This window comes from Ptychodera flava (genome assembly GCF_041260155.1).
Source record: "Ptychodera flava strain L36383 chromosome 23 unlocalized genomic scaffold, AS_Pfla_20210202 Scaffold_24__1_contigs__length_23054250_pilon, whole genome shotgun sequence".
NCBI classification, from domain to species: Eukaryota; Metazoa; Hemichordata; class Enteropneusta; family Ptychoderidae; genus Ptychodera; species Ptychodera flava.
Window position 1 is genome coordinate 4213828 of NW_027248278.1, and position 20972 is coordinate 4234799.

At 37.0% G+C, this 20972-nt stretch overlaps 3 protein-coding genes across 4 annotated transcripts in view; 2 read left to right on the forward strand and 1 right to left on the reverse strand.

Annotated features, from left to right (window-relative positions):
• LOC139124871 (PHD finger protein 14-like) overlaps window positions 1-3908 on the reverse strand; it is a 43268-nt gene extending 39360 nt beyond the window's left edge. For both annotated transcript variants that reach the window (XM_070690970.1, XM_070690969.1), the window contains exons 1-3: window positions 3616-3908; window positions 1268-1390; window positions 178-362 (exon numbers count right to left, since the gene is read on the reverse strand). In XM_070690970.1, coding sequence (XP_070547071.1) covers window positions 178-362; window positions 1268-1390; window positions 3616-3694 — 387 coding nt within the window. In that variant the 5' untranslated portion in view covers window positions 3695-3908. The remainder of the gene's footprint in view (window positions 1-177; window positions 363-1267; window positions 1391-3615) is intronic.
• LOC139124873 (cytochrome c oxidase subunit NDUFA4-like) lies at window positions 3899-9481 on the forward strand. The gene is made up of 4 exons (XM_070690973.1): window positions 3899-4189; window positions 5097-5185; window positions 5566-5626; window positions 7025-9481. Exons 1-4 carry the CDS (start codon window positions 4148-4150, stop codon window positions 7088-7090), a joined length of 258 nt encoding a protein of 85 aa, XP_070547074.1. The 5' UTR covers window positions 3899-4147; the 3' UTR covers window positions 7091-9481.
• Window positions 9482-10846: 1365 nt separating this feature from the next.
• LOC139124942 (serine hydroxymethyltransferase, mitochondrial-like) overlaps window positions 10847-20972 on the forward strand; it is a 38125-nt gene continuing 27999 nt past the window's right edge. Inside the window, exon 1 of the mRNA XM_070691058.1 lies at window positions 10847-10971. Coding sequence (XP_070547159.1) covers window positions 10855-10971 — 117 coding nt within the window. The 5' untranslated portion in view covers window positions 10847-10854. The remainder of the gene's footprint in view (window positions 10972-20972) is intronic.

Below are 20972 nucleotides of genomic sequence, written 5' to 3' on the forward strand. Positions count from 1 at the left end.
TACCATGATATATCAAGTTCAAACCTATCAATGCATGTCTCATTTCAGATACTTTTTTACAACATCAATATACAGCACTGGCCAAAAACTAACAGGATAGAAAGTTTGAGGCCATACATTTTTCCACCGTTGTCCAACACTAGCATTATCTTCCTGATTGACTTTTAAAAGACCTACCTTGATTTGTTGTTGTTTAGATTTGGCTTTATCCACCAACTCCTCAATGGTGACCTCATCTTTCTCCTCATCCTCCTCGTCTTCATCATCATCGTCTTCGTCATCGCTTTCAGAATCGGCGGATGAGCTGTTGTCTTTGTCGTTGTCATCACTCTCATTGTCCGAAATTCCTGAGATGTCTTCTTCTGTTTTTAATTAAACAAAAAATATTTAACACTTTTAACATTATCAGTTTTGTCTGTACTTCTCCGCTAGGTGACAGGGTGCCATACGTTGTGAGTTTGAACCCAATTGACAACACCGTATTTTGACATTCTCAGGTGAAACGTACATGTACATGAACATGTGCGATAACTATTAGCCTTGATTGATTCATACATATATAATACATATACAGAGTATTGGTGCTTTTCAAATATCTTACGGGTTCTAGGGCTGCTAGTAATGCCCCTGCATACTTACACCAGCGCTATCCCTTATTATTGCAACAGTACATTAATTTTGCAACAGTATTAAATTTAACACTGAACAATAAAGCTCATTAGCTTACACAGGGATGTAGAAAATGGCTGGCAGCTGGCAAAAACAACTGGCTGTCAGCTAAAATTTGCCTCCAGTGAAAATTTAGTTTTAATGAAAAATAAGGACATTTTACACAAACTTTATGTGGACATACACTACTTGTAACCGCCTGTACTTTCATTTTTGGCTCATGTAACCATGGTTTTCTACATCCCTGTTACAAGAATGCCATACAAGTATTGTAGGACAAATATTCTTGCAAGCCTGCGATTGCAACTAGAAAGCGGACAAATCATTAGATTGACAAACCTTGTACCCACACTTAACAGTTTACAAATCAACATATTCCTAGGAGTCCACTTGTTAATTTACAAATCAACATAATACTAGGGGGTCGGATTGTTATTTTTAGAAAGCAACGAAATCCTAGGGGGTCTAGTTGTTTAAAATGATACTGGACAACCCCTTAGGAAACTCCACAATTTTCATATTGGATATCCGGCCCTGAGTACTCTTCAGGTGTGCCAGACAAAGAAGAATGTTCTGTTATCTGAATAAAAGCTCATACCATCTTCATCGTTATGTTCTTTGATGTCAAAATCACTGTCGTCTTCACTGTCATCACCAAACGCAACCTGAATGAGGTGCTTCTCTACTGGCTTAATGCGTCTTTTCTTTGGATCTCGAGACACTGTACAGTAAAATGAGGACAAATAAAATATTTTTATAGTAATAAATAGAAATTGTAGAGAAACTGGAACAATATGTACATCATGGTTTGGTTATGTATGTGTATGTCATGGTTTGGTTATATATATATATATATATATATATATATATATATATATATATATATATATATATATATATATTGTTTTTTCAAGTACAAATATATATAAATATACACACGTTATTTCAAGTACACACACACACACACACATATATATATATATATATATATATATATATATATATATATATATATATATATATATATATATATATATATATATATTAAAAACTATCTACTGTTGATTGCCCAATCAGAGTGCTCAATTCAGGGTGTTTTATTTACTCGTAAAGCCTTGGTCACCAAATTCAAGAAACGAATGACAGCGCCGTAGTAAAGTACTGTCCAATCAAAAGTGAAGATGTCATATTCTGTTGACATCTGGTACGTTTTAATATTCAAATTTGGTAACATAGCAGAAACCAGCTGCAACACAAAATCTGCTGTGCCCTAGGGCATTTATATAATGTGCCCTAGGGCATTTATAGGATGTTCCATTACATTGGAAGGCTATTTCACAAGTAAAAGTTTTAATTCATATCCTAAACATGTTACATTGACAAAGGGGACGGTTGACGTAAACACATTGAAAACGAAAAATATATCAGTTAGGGGCGATAGTTTTTTAAGTCGGATAAAACCCTCGTACTCGGGCTCTTCTGGTATATAAAGTCCAACCCTACGATAAAATGTCTCGGCCTGGCCTCGACATTTTATCGTTGGGTTGGACTTTATATACCAGAAGAGCCCTCGTACCCGGGCTTTATCCTATACATATATATATATATATATATATATACGAGCAGGACGTAGATGTCTTCATCGGACTGGCAGAGTGCTCAATAGTTGAACTAGAGCTATAGGTAGATGAAAGTCCGGAGCTGGATTATACATATGACCAACCATGGCAACGCTCAACAAAAGAAATGAGCTAATTTCGTGCTGCAGGCACTCTAAAAGATTTCTGCTATCCCACATAAATTAAACAGGTATACGCGCGCGTAAATACGCGCATCACGATATGTTCCATTCAGAATGCCTTTGTTCTATTTTCTCATTACTCTAGAATGTATTCGTTTGTATTTGGCAGTTGCCTGATGACTGCATTGCAACATGCACGAAACTCTGAGTAGCGAATAAATGTTTTAATCTTATAATCCAGCTCCGGACTTTCATCCATCTATATATATATCTATCTATCTATATATATCTATATATATATATATATATATATATATATATATATATATATATATATATATATATATATATATATATATATACATACACACATATATACACACATATATACACACACGCACACGTATACATCAGGGATGTAGAAAATAGCCGGCAGCCGGCAAAAACAACTGGCTGTTAGCTGAATTTGCCAGCTGTGAAAATTTGGTTTCAATAAAAAGTCAAGACATTTTGCACGACCTTTGTGCACTCACACACCACTTGTAAGTAAGTGCATGCCTTTACTTTTTTTACCACGTGTAACCAAAATTTTCTACATCCCTGTATACCGGTATATATGAAACAGTATATGTGTATAACAGCTGCAGGGAAACAAATGATATACATGTTTGGGTACATTATATCTATCTATCTATCTATCTATCTATATATCTCTATATATATACACACAAATACAAACAAAAGAGTCTATATCTAGAAGTAATGATATGTTTATACTGTTCTGCATTGTTGGACTTGAGAAAAAAAGCAAGCTCATTATTTGAGACTGATTTATTACATATACCGGTAACAGGTATCTGTGAACATCTGTTGAACCCTTTATGCAAATTACCTGGGCTTTAAAAAACTGAGTTGCCAGTCAAGTTTATGCAAATAGCATCAAAGATTCTACGGAAACAATGCATACTTTGTTTAGGGACGCTAAAACGTACGTACGTCGACCAAGTGAGAGTCGTTCGTGTTTTGTACGGTGACTTTATAAAGGAATCAAATACAAAAACGACTATTTGCATTTTGAAATACCAGCATTTCGCAACAGTGTTTGCAGCACTGACATCTATCAATGAGCATTGTCTACTACTACTGGTACTGGTGTATGATCGTCAAAATTCAGGGTCATTTTCTTTTTAAATTGTAACACTTACGCATAGTCTTGTAAAGGAAGCCAACGCCATCATCGACATCATCGCCTGCAGCATTGCTGATCGATTTCTTACTCGACATGGCGCAAAATTCTCCTCACGGACAGATATCAATTCCGTTTTGTACCGTATCTCAGTACAAAGCCATTCATTTATCCATGCTCGGTTCAGTTCTCAGCTGTGTGCATCCGGGATCTTTGGTTTCATTCTCTAAGTTCCCTTTTTATTGGTGGTTTGCAGTATGGTCGCAAATACTAAAAGAAGCTAAAACCAGCACAATGATTGATTTAAAAGCTCTGGTGTAAGTATAATGAGATCGAAAATATCAAAATATTGAGAAAAAAATCAAATAGGTATGTAATCGCAAATAAAGGGAGGAATATAAAATTTAGCCATATCAGGTCTAGAGAGCATTATGTATTAATTTCATCACTCTAGGGGTGCTTAATCCGCACCTGTCCGCCATTTTGGTTGCGCAGCTGAGCCATCGCGAAAGTAGCTTTGAATTTTTGTCTGTTTCGAAGAATTTAACAGAATGCAGGGATTTTCGCTAAGAACCCTGAAGGGACATTATTCAGTGAGTATCAGACGTTAGAAACTTACGTTCAGTGTCAAATGTTGAAAAAATGCGATCAGTAAAACTAACTGCGATTTTAATCATCCTCACACTCCCAGTCATCGTGTATATATAGGAGTAACTAGTATAGGATAGGTCAGACAGTCGACGTGCGGCGGGGTTGCTGCAGTTCTGTAGCCCACCACACACACAATCGTCGGGGAAAAGTAACCAATGATCGAGATAGGTATAGCCAGATCTCCTCTCACATACTGTATGCTTCCTGGCAGAAATGAATATTGAAATGTTGTTGAATTTTCAGTAACTAGGGTTAGGTTAGAGGTTAATTGAGGCATTGAGGCATCTACTACCTCCATGATTGAGGTTAGCTTGTCAGGGTTATAATTTAGCGCCCACTAAGAAAATTTCTTTTAGTTTGCAACCAACGAACGTCACTGCTTCCGCGATCTGGACCGTGTATCTTAATGATGGTTTGATTACATTTCTAAATGCAACAAAATTTTCATGGTGGTCTGTTGTCAGCAGAGCAGGCAACAAGAGGGAGCAGTAATGTGACCACGACGTTCAAATAGTGTCTTTCGGGATCACTGCCATATCAAATTTGCGATCATCCATTTCATGTAATAATTTCCCTGTCGTAAATGAATGTTTCAAAAACACAAATAAAGTCAAAGCTAAGCCTGTATCATTTAAAGCATATAAAGGTCAATTGATGTGATGCAAAATGATTACATTTACGTTCAAAAATAATCTGATATTGCCAAACTATTTCAGAGATCATTAGAAATCTCTGAAAACACAGTACATGCATTTAAAAAATGCTGTTAAATTCAAATGAAAAGTTTGTAATAAAGAAAAACTTTTCTACTACCAAACCATATAATTTCGCAACTGTTTTGTCTTACAGTTGGTTCCCCTGTTTGCCTGTGTTGGTGGCGGAGCACTCTTTGCAGCGTACTATTTACTTAGGCTGGCTACCACAAACCCTGATGCAACGTAAGTATCTAGATATTCATCCTCCCCTCCTCTCTCTCTCTCTCTCTCTCACACACACACACACACACACACATACACATGCACACCCCAGTCATCCCTCAGTATGCTTTCAGTGCAGAATATCGGTGGATTTGTTTTCATTTTTGCAAATTATATTAATGGACATGGCTTCGGTATGAAAAGGTATTCTAATGATACTTTATCCATGCGAAATGGTCCTGTACCTCACATCTTACATTGTATATCTGTATGTCAGACACACTGATAAAAAAATTGTGAATTTAATGTATCAGGATATGGCAAGCATGTGAGTAAATGCACTGTTATGACGATTTGTGAAGTGTACATCTCAATGTATTATTTGATTCTTTTATCAACAGATGGAATAGATCATCAAATCCGTATCCATGGACAAAGATCAAACCAAATCAGCAAATTAAGGTAAGCAACATTTTCACATGCACGTTGCCATGCAAGCTGCAGATTACACTGACAACAACTTGGCATCCTATCAGTTTATATTGAAGGTCAGAGGGTCAATGGCACCATGATGGTGCAAATATCAGTCAAAGGAAAATAGCTATTCAGGGTATTGAACCGTGATTGTTCTACCTGAATTTATCATTCAACTAAAAGTTTATGAGACTGCTATTAAATGAAGAATAATAAAATCAAAGGACGGCCTGCTTTGTTTGCAGTGACTTCTCATACGCAGTGACACAATTGACCCTGTGACTTTTCTAGAAATACTGATTTATCTGTGTAGGGAATTGCACACGTATGGCATGGACATAGCAAGTTTTCAACTGTTTCAGATAGGGATTAATAAACGTCAGTTGAAAAGTCCTTGTAATTTTGTGATATGTACAGACGACCTGGAAATGTTTACTATGATTCTTCATCAGTTGGTTTTTACCATTCTTGATGTTCAGTAAATTCACACAGGATAAGTTGATGTTTTTGAATGCATACAGGGCAAAATTTTTGACCAATATAAAAAATTTAAGCCAGAGCATACTGTAAATATTTTGGGGTCTGAAAGAACAGCTGAAGTCCTCGGCTAGTGTGGAATCCACACGTCACAGCATGGTACCAAACTGTGAAACATGAACGTGAAACACCAAAATATGACAGTGCAGCTCTCAAACATGACTGTCTAGCAGTGTAGCGTCCAAACATGATATTATGTTACCCACACATGGCAGTATGTCACTCAGACTATGACAGTGCAGCATCAAACAAGACTTTCTGGCAGTTTAGCGTCAAAACATGACAGTGTGTCATCCAAACATGACATTACGGTACCCACACATGGCAGTATGTCACTCAAACATGATGGTGTGTTACCCAAACATGGCTGTATGTCACTCAAACATGGCAGCATGTTACCCAGACATGACAGTGTGGTACCCAAACATGACTGTATGTCACTCAAACATGACAGTGTGGTACCGAAACATGGCTGTATGTCACTCAAAACATGACATTATGTTACCCAAACATGGCTGTATGTCACTCAAACATGGCAGCATGTTACCCAGACATGACATTATGTTACCCAAACATGGCTGTATGTCACTCAAACATGACAGTGTGGTACCCAAACATGGCTGTATGTCACTCAAAACATGGCTGTATGTCACTCAAACATGGCAGCATGTTACCCAGACATGACATTATGTTACCCAAACATGGCTGTATGTCACTCAAATATGTGTTACCCAAACATGACAGTGAGGCAGTGTAGCTCTCAAACATAACAATGGAGCTTCAAAATATGACATTGTGTTACCTACCGGTAAACATAACAGTGTAGTATTCTCTACCCTTCTCTTGCAGTTCTATGCAGCTGGCAAGATTGACTACGCCAACTTGAAGAAGAGGCACCCAGACTATGAAGACTAAAAATCTGTACAACTGTACTACACAGAAAATCCATCGGATGACTAGGGTTGCTATACTGACAAACATGACAAAAAATGTAAAATAAGAACATGGGGTTTCTATAGGCTGAATCAAATTCAAAAGACAAAGTAAACGATATTGTATACCGACCACTTCAATTGAAACAATATAAAAGAATATTACTTACTTTAGATTATATAATTAAATATGCGAAATGTGTGAATGTTTAGTGTTGTTCATCATCTTCCATCCACCCACATTGACCTTGTGGATAGCCAAGAACTTTGACCTAACAATGAACTTTGACCTCAGCATGCACTTGTTGACATGCAAATGCAGGGAGGAAAAGAGTAGTTCAATTGAAGTGGTCCGTTACTCTGGTCTTCAACGATTCACAAGAATTAAATTTAATCTCTCTAATGCTGATACAGTCACCTTTATATTCTAACTGTTTCCTGGATATTTCTACATTTTGTACTTCAAATATCTCCAAGGTTGTATCATTCCCATTGCCATTTGTACTGGTGTTGTGGAAGACAAGTCTAGATTCTCTCATCAGGTGCAAGAAGCTTGCATGTTATTTGATTGACCATTGAACTTTGACCCTAGGTGACCCATGACCCAGGGACAGTTTCATCCAAGATCGGTAGAGGGGTAATTCAAGGCAATTCTTTACTGGGTGTAATAGTTCTAAGCAGCTGAGAAATCTACACATATACAGACTGAACACATTTCAAACCTGTACATAAGGAGACAGTGCACCACGCAATTAACCCTAGAGACTGTTTACAGGTGAAATACCCACATGATGGCTCAAGGTCACCAGGGGTCAGGGTTTAAAGGTTAAAGTTCGAGCAGTTTCACCTATGTGATGTCATACCAAAACACTGAAGTGTTTTACAGTGGGATATTATACTTCTACAGGGCATTTAGTTTGTGATGCTGTATGGATATTCTGCCACCATTTAAATGCATCCTAATCTTGACTTTTAGTGACATTTCACATTGCATTCAAAGTTAGGATTTTATGAAACAGTATGTTCTTTTTGGTGTTATTTTTATTTCCCTTCACTTTGGCATTATAAACATACAGGGTAGTACAAGCCAGAAAACTGCTGCACTATAATGTAGCTCTGATGTGACCTCTGACCCGTCTGTTGCATCATCAGGAACAAAAACCAGTTTTCCTAGTAATAGAAACGAAGAGACAGTACACCACTCTCATCAATATTAGATGGAATGTACCATGGTGTTGCAGGGGTGATCAGTTTGTATGATATCAGTGCCATACTTCAGAATTCAACAGAAAATAGCACAGGTAAAAAAATTGATTGCAAATTTTCAAAGAAGAAACCCATATCCATATTGGGATGTGTCTTGGAATGTTGATCCTCATTTGATACTTCTATTCCATGTGTAAACACCACAAGGATTGAACAACGTGACATGAGGCCGCTGCGTCAGAGAAATTTATTTTCTGTTGCAAATTCCAAACCATTCAAAGGAACCAAACACTGCTTTCAGCCACACCGCTGTATTTGCATGGCTAATAACACACAACAACACTGAAACTCAGTTTTAACCCTGTCACTACCATGGTTTGGTCCAAAACCATCATTATCAATGGCAATTTTAGACCAGTTCACAGTGGTTGAGGGGTGAACAGGTTACACTTTTCACCTCTGAACTTTGGTATAGCTCCATGGTTGTCTGTGGTCATGGGAGACATTTAGACACCCATTTTGTCACAACACATCCACTCTGTCCAAGCTAGTTTATGGCAACTGTGCCAGTATCAACACGGGGGGTCAAAGTTCACATTGAGGCTGAATTTTTTTTTTGAAAAAAAATCCACCATGACATCGCTAACTGTGCTGTCAATAGCGTAACAGGGTATTGTCATAAAGCGCACATAGAAAAAAACAGCCAATTTCTTTATTTTCTGTCATATTTTTTGGCCTGTCTTTTATTTCATTTTTCCAAAATAAATCCATGAAATAGTTGACCGCGAGTTACAATTACACATTCTGTCAAACCAGAACTCCGTTCATTTATTCTACATTACCTGCTCCTACCTGGTAAGGTTGTTAGATCTGCCAAACAGAACAGACTACCATTTACTTTTCAACATAAAAGGTTTAAAATTTCACTTCAGAGAGGCTAGGCAGCAAGATACCCATACTAACATACTTTTATACCTACAATTTTCACAAATATTCCTGGCCAGTGTGAAGTTTTCTTTTCCTTTTCTTGATCTCACTTGAATTTATTTTGTGAATGGTTGAAGGTTCTATCATTGTTTGGATGTGCCATTGTTGTATTCATGCTTGGAGTGTTGTAGTTGCTTTGAGTAAAAAAAAATGGAATAAAATTATATCAAAATTGAAAGTATTTCACTGCTTCGCATTTTTCATCAATTTAAATGGCTTACCCAGTACTGTCATTTTCAACTGACAATGTTTAAAGGGAGGAAGTCGTCGGAAGTGCACCTATGTAACTTTCTTGTATACAAATAATGTATTTCATGCAGGATATCTGGATCCATCATGTCAACATAATTGCAACATTTTTTACGATACGATATGATAATTTTACGATACAAGAAATTTATACAGTGCCATGTATCCATCAAAATGTTCACTGGCGCTTTACACGGTGTCACATGTCATCAGACTTATCTGACAGGAAATTTATTTGATGAAAATTTCAGTTGAGAACAAAAAAATTGACAGTGTTACGTGGTAGGCCTCAAATGCCTGGGTTTCACCTTCATGTTTGTTGACACAGACTAATTATGCGGTGTTAGTAGGTCGTATGGGACCCATACAACTAATGTAAACACTGTATCCAAGGTACGATGGTGATTAATGAAGGTTAAAACATGTCTGTCATAATTATATCGTACAATTTAAATGTGGCAGCTATGTTGGTGTGGTGGATATAGGTATTGTGTACGAAAAGATGTACATTGTCTATAAACAAGAAACTCAGGAAGGTGCAGTTCAGAGGCTTGCACTTTGCATATCTATTAATTGGAGAACAAGGGATTAAGATCCGGGAATCCATTATAATCCATTATGGCCTATGCTAATCTCCTATTTAGCTTGTAGCTGACCAGTACAGATTTAGAAAATAGCTGTACCAACCAAATGTCCCATTGGCAGCTATACTTTGAAAGAGATGGGCAAAGTAAACGAGCTGTAAATAGGCTGTTTGTTTGGAGTAGTAATCCCTGTCAACAACTAGCAGGAATACAGCTAAGCACTCAACATTTGAAACTATTCTCTGGTTCTCCCTCCTATAAATCACAATAAAAGCTCCCCACTTCCCTCTGCCTGCCACATGATTTGTGCCTCTGTAGGTTCCCACAAACACCTGAATCACAGTCACTCGTGATCGGTCCATTCCGCCTCGCCGTCTATGCCCCCATAGACGTGTGTACATTCTCAGGCATATGTACACACGTCTGTGGGGGCATAGACGCCAAGTGGAATAGACTGATCACGAGTGACTGTGCCTAAATCCTCCTTTGCTAGCTCAGATCGCCTGTTTCCCAAATGTCAAGAATTATAAAAAATACCCACGAGTTTCCCACACATGACGTTTAATAAGTTTAACACAAACAAAAAAGTACAAAGTAACGGTCTGAAAAAAGTGTGAAAGATAAAAATGTGTTTTACTTCTATATATACGTTCAATCCGTTGGGCTTCGAGGCCAACATCTGTGATTGGCACCTCGTACAGCGCCACCAAAAGTTACTTTAATGAGAGGATCTGTAATGGCAACTCAAGGTCATTGGCTCTCCCATAGTACCCTGCGATTTACAGCGCTATCTTTCAATATGGCAGTTAGACGGTTCTCACCGGCGGTCTCAAGAATCGTAAGTATTTGCACCTTTGAAGATCCTTTCATCGAACTTTTTGAGATTGCTTGAATGTGATAATATGCAGTTGTTGAACGGAAAGTTTGCGAGATTTTTTCAGTAATTGGCTGTACGGAAATCGACTTTGTTATTGACACGACACGTGAGCAAGTCACTTGCGTCAGTCGTCTCGTGAGCTGCGTGCAGCTCCCGAACAACTGAGGTCGCCTGACAGTTAATCGAACTACGCAAGCAAATGAGTGGTTCGCACGCAACATTAAGTCTTTGAATAAAACACTCGAACATGAATTTAGATAAGTACAAAGTTGTACGAGTTCTAGCGAAGTCTCAATGAGTGATCGGCAGTCGTATACGAAATCAACTCTAGAAATTTACATATCGGTGTGTTGAATAACTGTTAGTGCAATAGACAACAGTAGCGCGATCAGCTGATGGGAAGCCCTACAGATTATTGCACCAATGGCTTATTCAAAAGTTTTCCACGTAATTCACATCTGTATGTAACCAATCCTCATTTTGGCACAAAATAAGTCATTGCGATGTCACATAGCTGCATATTCATTCAACGGGTTTTGTTTTACAACACTTTCTAAAGGTCAGGCATTCTAGGTCACAAACAATGGGCCATGTAGTTCCTCCCCTTCCGCTCGATAAGATCAAAAATGACATTATGACCTTGCGATACCAAGACAGGAACTGTGATCAGACTCAGCGTTTCATATATATTCACCCTTCCTTTTCACCTGTTGAGTTGATCTGGGAAAGAACGGGGAGGCCCGGGGGTTTAATCTGTGGTTAGTGTGACTTTTACAAATGAGTGCAACTGTGCATCGACGTCAAGCCATGGACTCAGTGAATTTTCAGCTCAATATGTCTTGCTTTCACGTCAACACTAAAACTCAGCCTTTTATGAATTTACAAATTGAAACCGCAAACATTGTGGTCATCATATTAGAAAATTACCTGACCTATATCAGTTTTCTTTTGTCAGTTAAATCATGTTTATATTTTGTCTACTTAGAATGTTTGCCCCTAGATAGTAGGCAGACTTTGATCAATTACTAATCGCTCAGTCTCTACAGCGCAAGTTTTCCCTATGGTCTATGGTTTTCATATATTATCTGATGAACTTCAAAAAGTATCGCAAATTTAAGTTCAGAATAGGTTGGTTTTTGTACTATTTTGTAATAAACTATGCATCATAATGCAGATACCATCGCAATGTGGAGGAATAATGAACTGCAAGTCAATAGTTGATTGTTCTCATAACTTTGTTACTAAATACAGCAACACTAGTGGAACATTTGCTCCTGCCAATTCAAATTCAAATTTCTCCTAGTAACGATACAACTCTGAGTGTTCGTCTGCTGATGATCATACCCATTGGCATATAATTATTATAATTTGATTCTGAACATCAAATATCAAACAAAGTTCCATATATTCTCAATTTTCTTACTAAAGCATGGTCAAAAGTTTTGGACAAATATTTATTTTTCGCATGTTAATGAGGGAATGCTGATGTCACCTTACTGAAAGCTGTACATTTGGTGTAATTTGGTATTTTCTGTGATCTGTCACTCAAGGAAGAAAGGGATTACTGTACATGCAGCCATACATACCTTGAAGTATTTTGTTACAGTTGTACATCAAATCAATTTTTGGGTTTGCTCAAGCTCAACCGTACACACAGAGTTTCTGCTTGCTCTTGCCAAATTTCTAATCCACCCTCTTTACACTCACTGGAGCCACTTAGCAGAATCTTTGTATTTTGTAACAAAACGGTATTGATATAAATAGCATCAAGTAATTGCTTCAGCCAGTGAAAATAGCATCATTTGGTTGAGATGAAATCCTTTTGTAGAGCTTACAAACTTTCATGTGCATTTTTTAGATCGATCAGTGTTCAACAATGAGCAAGTATTGATGAGTCATCAGTTTTTGTGTACATGTAGCCATGGAAACTAGCCTCCTTCACGCAAAAGCGTTAAATATTTCAACTCCCATTTGTAAAATGTAGTTGAAAGTAAGTCAAATATTCAGACAAACTTGAGGTTTAAACTTCTAATATTTCTCACAACTTACATTCTTTTATACGCCATCCATTCAATGCATATATTGCATGTTCTCATTTTAACAAATATGAAGGTTATTTTTTTGAGTTATCAAAATTAAAAAGACAGAAGCTGTTTTGTGGCAAGTTTTTCAGTATTCTGCTTCTGTATATCAACTACCGTGTCTGACCCTAATCCGTTTGTCATGCTGAAATTTTGATTATTCTTTTTGTCAACACAGCTTGTATGTGTGTAGTGATCATTGTTCATTGTTTACAAATGAATTCTAGTCCGGACTTGAATACAATTTTCAACAATAGCAATGGAGATTATAGTCATATAGGTTGTGTTGATATGCTAAATACTTGGCATTAAATTACAGTTTAGGGATTCAATGCAGAAAGTGTAGGGAAACCACAAAACAAAAGTTCTGGAAAAATAGCCAAAAGATACAGCTTATGGAGCTTTAAGCGTAACAGTGTCGTTTTGAAATTCAAATTCACAATTTTTTTGAGGTGACAGCAGAGAACAGATGTTCAACATGATTCAACTCACCAAACGTGGATTATTGATTCAAAACTACAACTTTTGTAATTTAATCACACAAAAATTGCACTCATCGACTCTTCGATTTACTTTTTATGAGGACAAAGTTTCTCTTAAAAGGACATTGTTAAACTAAATCAGTGTGCCTAAAACATCATGTTATGGTGATGAAAAAAACCTTGTGTACAAAATGCAATTATACAGTACTTCTATATTTGGTTGTGCAGGTGGTTTCATTTTATTTATTTATTTTTTTTATTTTATTTGATACACAGATCAACAGGCAAACCCACTAACAGATCTGTGAAACAAAAAAAATCACAACATCACAAGACAAACGTACAAGACAACCATAAATGTAACACGTTACATTTAATTTGAAAAAAATACACAAATCAAAAAAAGAGTACTATTAAATAGACTGGATAAAATAGTTTTAAAACAACACTGTGTAGAAAAAGTAATGTCTTTATAGATTTGTTACATTTGTAAGATGGTTCATTAAAATTCCGGGTTTACCCTTTTTGCAGCAATAATATATTTCTAATTAAAGCACAAATGGGAAAGATTTGGATGCACACAAATGGAAAAGGGATAGATGAGTTCCTTCTGCAATTTTTACATAAAGACGATGACTGAATTAAATGAATATTATGCTGATACAACTAGTGTCTTTTTAATTGTCGACATGAGTTCTATAGTTGTTGGAGTGACTTGTGAGTTTGCTGTGTCTACCATGTGTCCAATGGGCCCACCAAAATAATCGCCCATGGGCGATCTTTTGCGTGGGCCCATTAACGGAAAAACCGGGTAGTATCTGTACCAGTACATTTGTTCTGAATGTTTTCATTGAGTTTACAGAGCTCCATATTTACTGTAGAGAAACTAGACTAGATTTTACATGACTTCAGTTTCACATTGAATAATGTTGATGGTGAGAGTTAACTTTAATTGACATTGGCGCTCACGTTCGATTCATGAGTACATTCTGGATAGATAGAGTCCATTTTCCACTTATAACCGTATCAGCGCCATCCAAAACTCATTCTGTTGTGGTTAATGTCACTGAATAAACATGAGATGTTGGCTAATGAGTTGACCCAGGGGGTCATTTCCATCATGGAAAAGAAAGCACTGGTCCATATTGGATGATGCAATCCGCCAATGTACCGGTAGACCTTCTACAAATTCCATCTTTTGAATTTTGAATATTGGATTCGGTCCAAAATTATCACAAAATTTACAGAAAAATTAATAAAGATTGGTAAAATGTTGCACTAAAATTTTGGAGGGAAAAAATTACAGTACTCAAAGGGTTAAAGTGAGTTTGATTTACAACCCATAGTCAGTGCCCTGTTGACTTGCATGTTGATATGAACAGATGAGCTTTGCAACCGATGCATAGCGGTGACTTTACAATGTGCAAATGAGTGTGCCTGTGTTGCAAGTCCATCGTCCCTTCCTGCGATCTGATAAAACCCCCAGCATCATTCCAGAAGTTTTATAAATTCTTCAGTAACAATGTAAAGCTCATTTGTTGCTGTTATAAAAAAATAACGAAAGCCACATTTGTCACAATCTGAAGCACATCAGATGTAGAAATGGTGATGTTCCACCTTTACTTGTTCTTTGATGTTCTGGTTTGCTGACAGTTGCCTCACTGCAACTATCAGCTGGTCAGATCAGCAAAAAACAGGCAGAAGGGAAAAACATTCAGCTCTGCAGCCGATTGTAATCAGATTGATTTTGTCAAAGACTGATTGATTGTAAACATACAGGTATTGTTTATGTCTGTGCAATAAAATGAAAAAAGTCATATTATGTGAAAGAGGAAAATCTGAAAACTAAATCACAATCAGGAATCAATCCGGTATCTGACAATTTGCACAAGAAGCAATGGAGTATGTTTTCTGTATTTTAAATATTGATAGCACCTTATATATATAGTTCAGGTAGTACATGCCTTGAAAGAGAAGGACTTATTTTTTACTCAAACTTTCCTTTTCTCAACAAATTTATGAATAAAAATCGGGTCACTGTGCAAAAATTGGAAGTAGAGAAACAAATGATACTTTGAAATTAAAAACAGCCGTCATCCCTGTGTTCTCTATGTAGAAAAGAAATTTTGCTTTTTCGAAGAACTAAGTTGTGAAAATGTTTCTTGTCCAAGAGCATTAAACAAGCCCACACAAGTGGTAAAAATCTTAGAGTCTGAATATCTGTCCCTAAGACGCATTCTACCTTAAAGCCCCAGTGCTGCTAACGTTTGATGATAATTTCACCATTTTTTTTTTGAATGTGAACCATAATTCCTTGTTCTTCTCCCCAAAGAATGTTGATATACACAGTATCCAGCTTGTTAACTCAGCCCCTATGGTTGCAAACTGCATTGATATTGTTGAAAAGTGACTTCTGGTCCGGACTAGAATTCAAATGTAAACAATATTCATGCATTTTACACATATAGACGATAAGTTGACAAGCTAAATAGTGGGTGTTTCAACATTCTTTGGGGAGTAGAATAAGAAGTTGCAATTGATTTATAAAATAAAAATAATGAAAAAAACCATCGAAAGTTAGCAGCACTGGGGCTTTAAGGTACCAGATACCAGTAGAACGCCTCGGGGACAGATATTCTGACTCTCAAACTTTTACAATTCTTTTCTGATATACCACTCTTGGGGGTTCATTTTAAAGCTCTTGGTGTAAGAAAACTTTTCACCGGCTTTTAGTTTTACAAAATTCGCAAATTTTATTTTTCTCCATAGAGTTAACACAAGGATGGTGGCCATTTTGAATTTTAAATATCGGTAAATCTTGAATTATTTGTTTCTCTAGTACCAAACTTTGCACGGTTACCCCTGATGTATATTCTTGATTTTGAAAGTAAATGCTTAAAAGATACCTTAAGGAAAGTTTGTGCAAAAGTTTAAGTCTTTCACTTTCAAGATGCATTCTACCTTAATTCAAAATTTCGTATCATCAGTGTGACACAAAACCAGGCATTTGAAGCTTCTCGTTCATTAAGTTAGTCACTTGGCTGATGCAATACCTGAAACAAAGAGACAAATCGATCAATGCTTTTATCAGTGACAGGTACATGTGCTGGTATACAAAAATAGAAAATAACTGCAAACATGTAAAAATAATCTAGAAAGAACTGCTTATTGCAAATGCGTGTTCATTTTTAGCCGGATGCCGGCCAAATTGACCGGCTACTTTCGTATTTTGGCCGGCTACTTTTCAGCACTGTTTCGCTCTCTGGCCCGGAAATTCTGGTTTTGATAACAATATTGTGATTTTTTTGGTGGTCTTGCAAGCCGGAGATAATATTTCAGAAGTGCCGATGTGGCTATATCATGTAGTCTAGCAATTTACGCGGTGAACTTGTTGCTATCACTGTAGTTCCGTGATCAGCGAACGTTATAGCATACTGGGAATCGCTCTCGAGGTCAACCTTGCTTGCCCGATCACAAGCAGAATTATTCCGACGTTCACGTCGGGTATAGCCGATACAATTACGTTATGCTCGCGAATAGCCGACCATTTCCGAGTGAAGCCGACTTTTGTTTCGCTCAAACCCGGAAGAGAAAGTCGACGCTTGAGAGCTTTGGTTTTCTGCGTAAGAGTATAGAGTAAGAGTAGGGCCTTGTCTGATGGGTTTGGTAGGTTTTTGATCGAATCTAAAGCGACCAAAAGTTACTGAGTCTTATTTTTCATACTTTGAAACGCCATGTCAATCCATCCGTGGTCAATCACGATGCCAATATTCAAGTCGATCGACATCGCGTTTTGTGGAGGGGCCGTGGTGCATCGCTGAAGAGAAGTCGACGCTTGAAAACTTTGATTTTCTGCGTAAGAGTAGGACTTTGTCTGTTGGTTTTGGGAGGTGTAGATCAAATCTAAATAAACAAAAAATTACTTGGTCTCACTTTTCGTACTTTTGAAACGCTACGTTGATCACAGTGTCAAATTTCAGGTCGACCAATATCGCGTTGTGTGTACTTTCTTACAATTGACTGCCGGTGCTTTGTACACACACGGTGTAGTACAGGCTGGCGTTCGGTGTCGTTAGTTTGAGGTTTTATCAAACATGAACACTGAAATTTATCTTTCTTTTTCAATTATATTCAACATCACCAAAAAATCCATAATCAGCTCGCAGATTCGTTTTATTGTGAAATTAGTACAGTGAATTAAAATCACTGAAAATTGTGTTCCTATAATTCATTGAATTGAATAAACTGTTTGATTTTACTGTATCTTCGATCAAGTTTATTTAAATCAGTAAAAAACTTTGTATAGCCAGGCTGGTCAGGATTCTAGCGGATCATTTTCTGGGTTTTGAAAACCCCTATTCTATGATGCATTTCAAAATGTTTGTTCAAGTCATGAGCTAATATGATTCTACACAACAGTCTGGTGAAATTTTGCTATTATCCTTGTCAACTGGATACAGTTGACAGGCCCGAGTGATATCAAATTAATTTTTCTGACGTTTTTTAAAAACTGTATCCCTTGAAAACATGTTGTAATTGACAATGATAATGATTATTCTGTATGCTGAAATGGTCTTTAATTATACTGTACAAGAATGCACAAAATTACTCCAAAATGTCTTCAAAATTTAAAAATTTCTTGCCCACAGGGACGGGGCACCCCGTCCCTGAAACCCTCCCCCTGTGTGTATGTTGGAATAGCCTTTTATACACTGTATAAGAATGCATGAAATTGCTCAGAAATGTCTTCAATTTAAAAAATAATACTTGAACACCCCCTCCCCCGGGGAACCTGGTTGCACACAGAAGCTAACCGCCTACTTTTCTTAATTTTCCGCCTACTTCAAAATTTTTTGAGAACCCTGCTGTAAATGGGAGAGTAATTTTTGATTTTCCAAAAATTAAACATCAATTCAGACAATGCTTGATGAGCGCTGCACTGATGACTGGTGAGTGATAGCATTTATCACAAAATCTCATCAATATTAGGAGCATACACACAAACACCATAGATTTCAGTCAGTTATACTTTGTGCGCAGTAATTCTCAGGAGAAAAAAAGAAACCTGTTTTGACAGTCACTATATATACCGATATATATATATATATATATATATATATATATATATATATATATATATATATATATATATATATATATATATATATATATATATATATATATATATGTATATATATATATATATATATATATGTATGTATGTATGTATGTATATACATATCAGTATAAATACACACAGGGCAGAAGTATTTCTAAGTTGTGCATATATTGAAATTTGAGATTGCGACGAACATACTTTTACAGTGTCTGAACCGTAGCCCCCACTCCCCCAACACAACAAGCAAAGGGAGTGGTAGGTATGAATGAAGGAGAGGGTGAATTGTGATTCAGTGTTCATAATCCTGCAAATAATCAACTTTAGTTGAAAATCGGCTCCACATAGAATCTCTCCCGCAAGGTACATGCACCGATTACGGACGAAGGATGTCAACTAATCTGATTGAAACCGGGAAAATGTAATTATTGCAGTTCAACTATAATCCCCAGGGAGTCGGCTGGCATTACACAAACCAATTTCAAGTCAGAATGGAAAACTGATGGAAAAGGAATCCGGTAGAAATCGCTGTATTAGATGGAAATGGGAAATGTTAATACCGCTACTACAAATGTACTGTGTTTTGTATTCCGGGCTCATTGTTTTCAATTGGGATTAAGAAGGATAGGGAACCAAGCGCGAGTTTTCACATCCCTCAGTTTTGGTGTAATTGGTTTGATCCCATTCTTTCACAGCTACCATTAGCCTTCTCCACTCTAAAGTTGGGTGTGAAAGCTTTATTATACCTAGAATACTTTGTGTCATTATTATTTTTGGTACTATGTGCAGGGCTTGTTCTTTACTTTTTCCTCCAGGGACCATCACTCATGATCTTACTAAGACAGTACAGAGCCAACTCCTCACGTCTTACAAGAATGAACGTATAGTACTTTTGTTCAACTGCAGTTTGAGTAACCTGTAAAAGAAAACCCCAAATATGGTACAGTCAAACCAGTCTATACCGAACCCTGTCTAAACTGGAAACCTGTCTAAACTGATCCCTTTTCCCAGTCCCATTCCAATAGAATCAATGTTAAAAGGACCTCAGACCAAACACCTCTCCAAACGGAACGATTTGCTCAGTCCCTGAACGGTTCAGTTTAGACAGGTTTTACTGTATGTATCACTGCACTTGGCTGGCTGTTAGTGTTAGTGCTAGTAATATAAATATTGCTGAATTTCTGGCGTCCGCAGAATAATTGCCACAAAATGCCAGCTTCCGGGCACCCAGTTAATCAACGCAATTTCAAGTAATATAAACATTACTGAATTTCACTCAATCCTCAGGATAATTGCAGCAAAATGATATTTCTGTATACCCTGAAAAATCAACGCAATTTCCATGGATACAAGTAACATATATTTGGCTTTGCATTGCTCAGAGACTAACATGATAAGCACATAGGTACAGGGATGTAGAACATTTTGGTTATCGGCGGCAAAAATGTACGTACAGGTGGTTACAAGTACCACTAGTGTATATATGCACATAAAATTTGTTCAAAATGTCCTCATTGTTTATTAAATCTAAGGCTGCGTTCACAAAAAATGGTTGGGGGGGGGGGGGGGGGCTGGAGGAATTCAGGGGGGGGGGATTCGAAAATTTTTGGGGGTAGTGGAGGGGGGACTTGAAAATTTTGCTCTAACTGTAGGGGGGGGGGGAATTGAAAATTTTTGGGTCCCTTTTGAGTTTGACATTTTCCAATTCCAAGTTTTTGTAGGTATCAATGAAAAATGAATACATTTTTTATGTCATCAATATGTTAGTAATAATTTAACAAAATCTAGAATCATTTTGTCACATTTCATGACTTTTATCTTGAAAAAATCTAAACTCTAATTTGTCGTAAAAAACAAACTTGAGCCTCGTAACAGGGCAGAAGCTGCAACTGCTAATGATTTCTGAAATATTTCTATGCAATATAACAACTAGAGTTTCTTGCTATCTCCCTACAGCATGCTCAAACACACAATATTTAGTTTGTCAACAAAGCCTGTATATATAAATATAAATATGTATTTTGTGATAATTTAATTGGAGGCCAGACTGACAGTCAGTTGTCAGTGATACAAATGCATGGTACACATACATACCGGTAGGCTGTGATAGCAAGCTGAATACTGGACAATTCAACATGCTGTAGGAAGTAGAACAAGAACGCAGTTGTAAAACTGAACAAAAATATTGCCAAAATTATCAAAGTTAATACAGCTACTGCCTATGGGTAGTGTCACTATCAGATACTACCCTGCTACTGTAGTGTCACTGTCACTGCATACCTG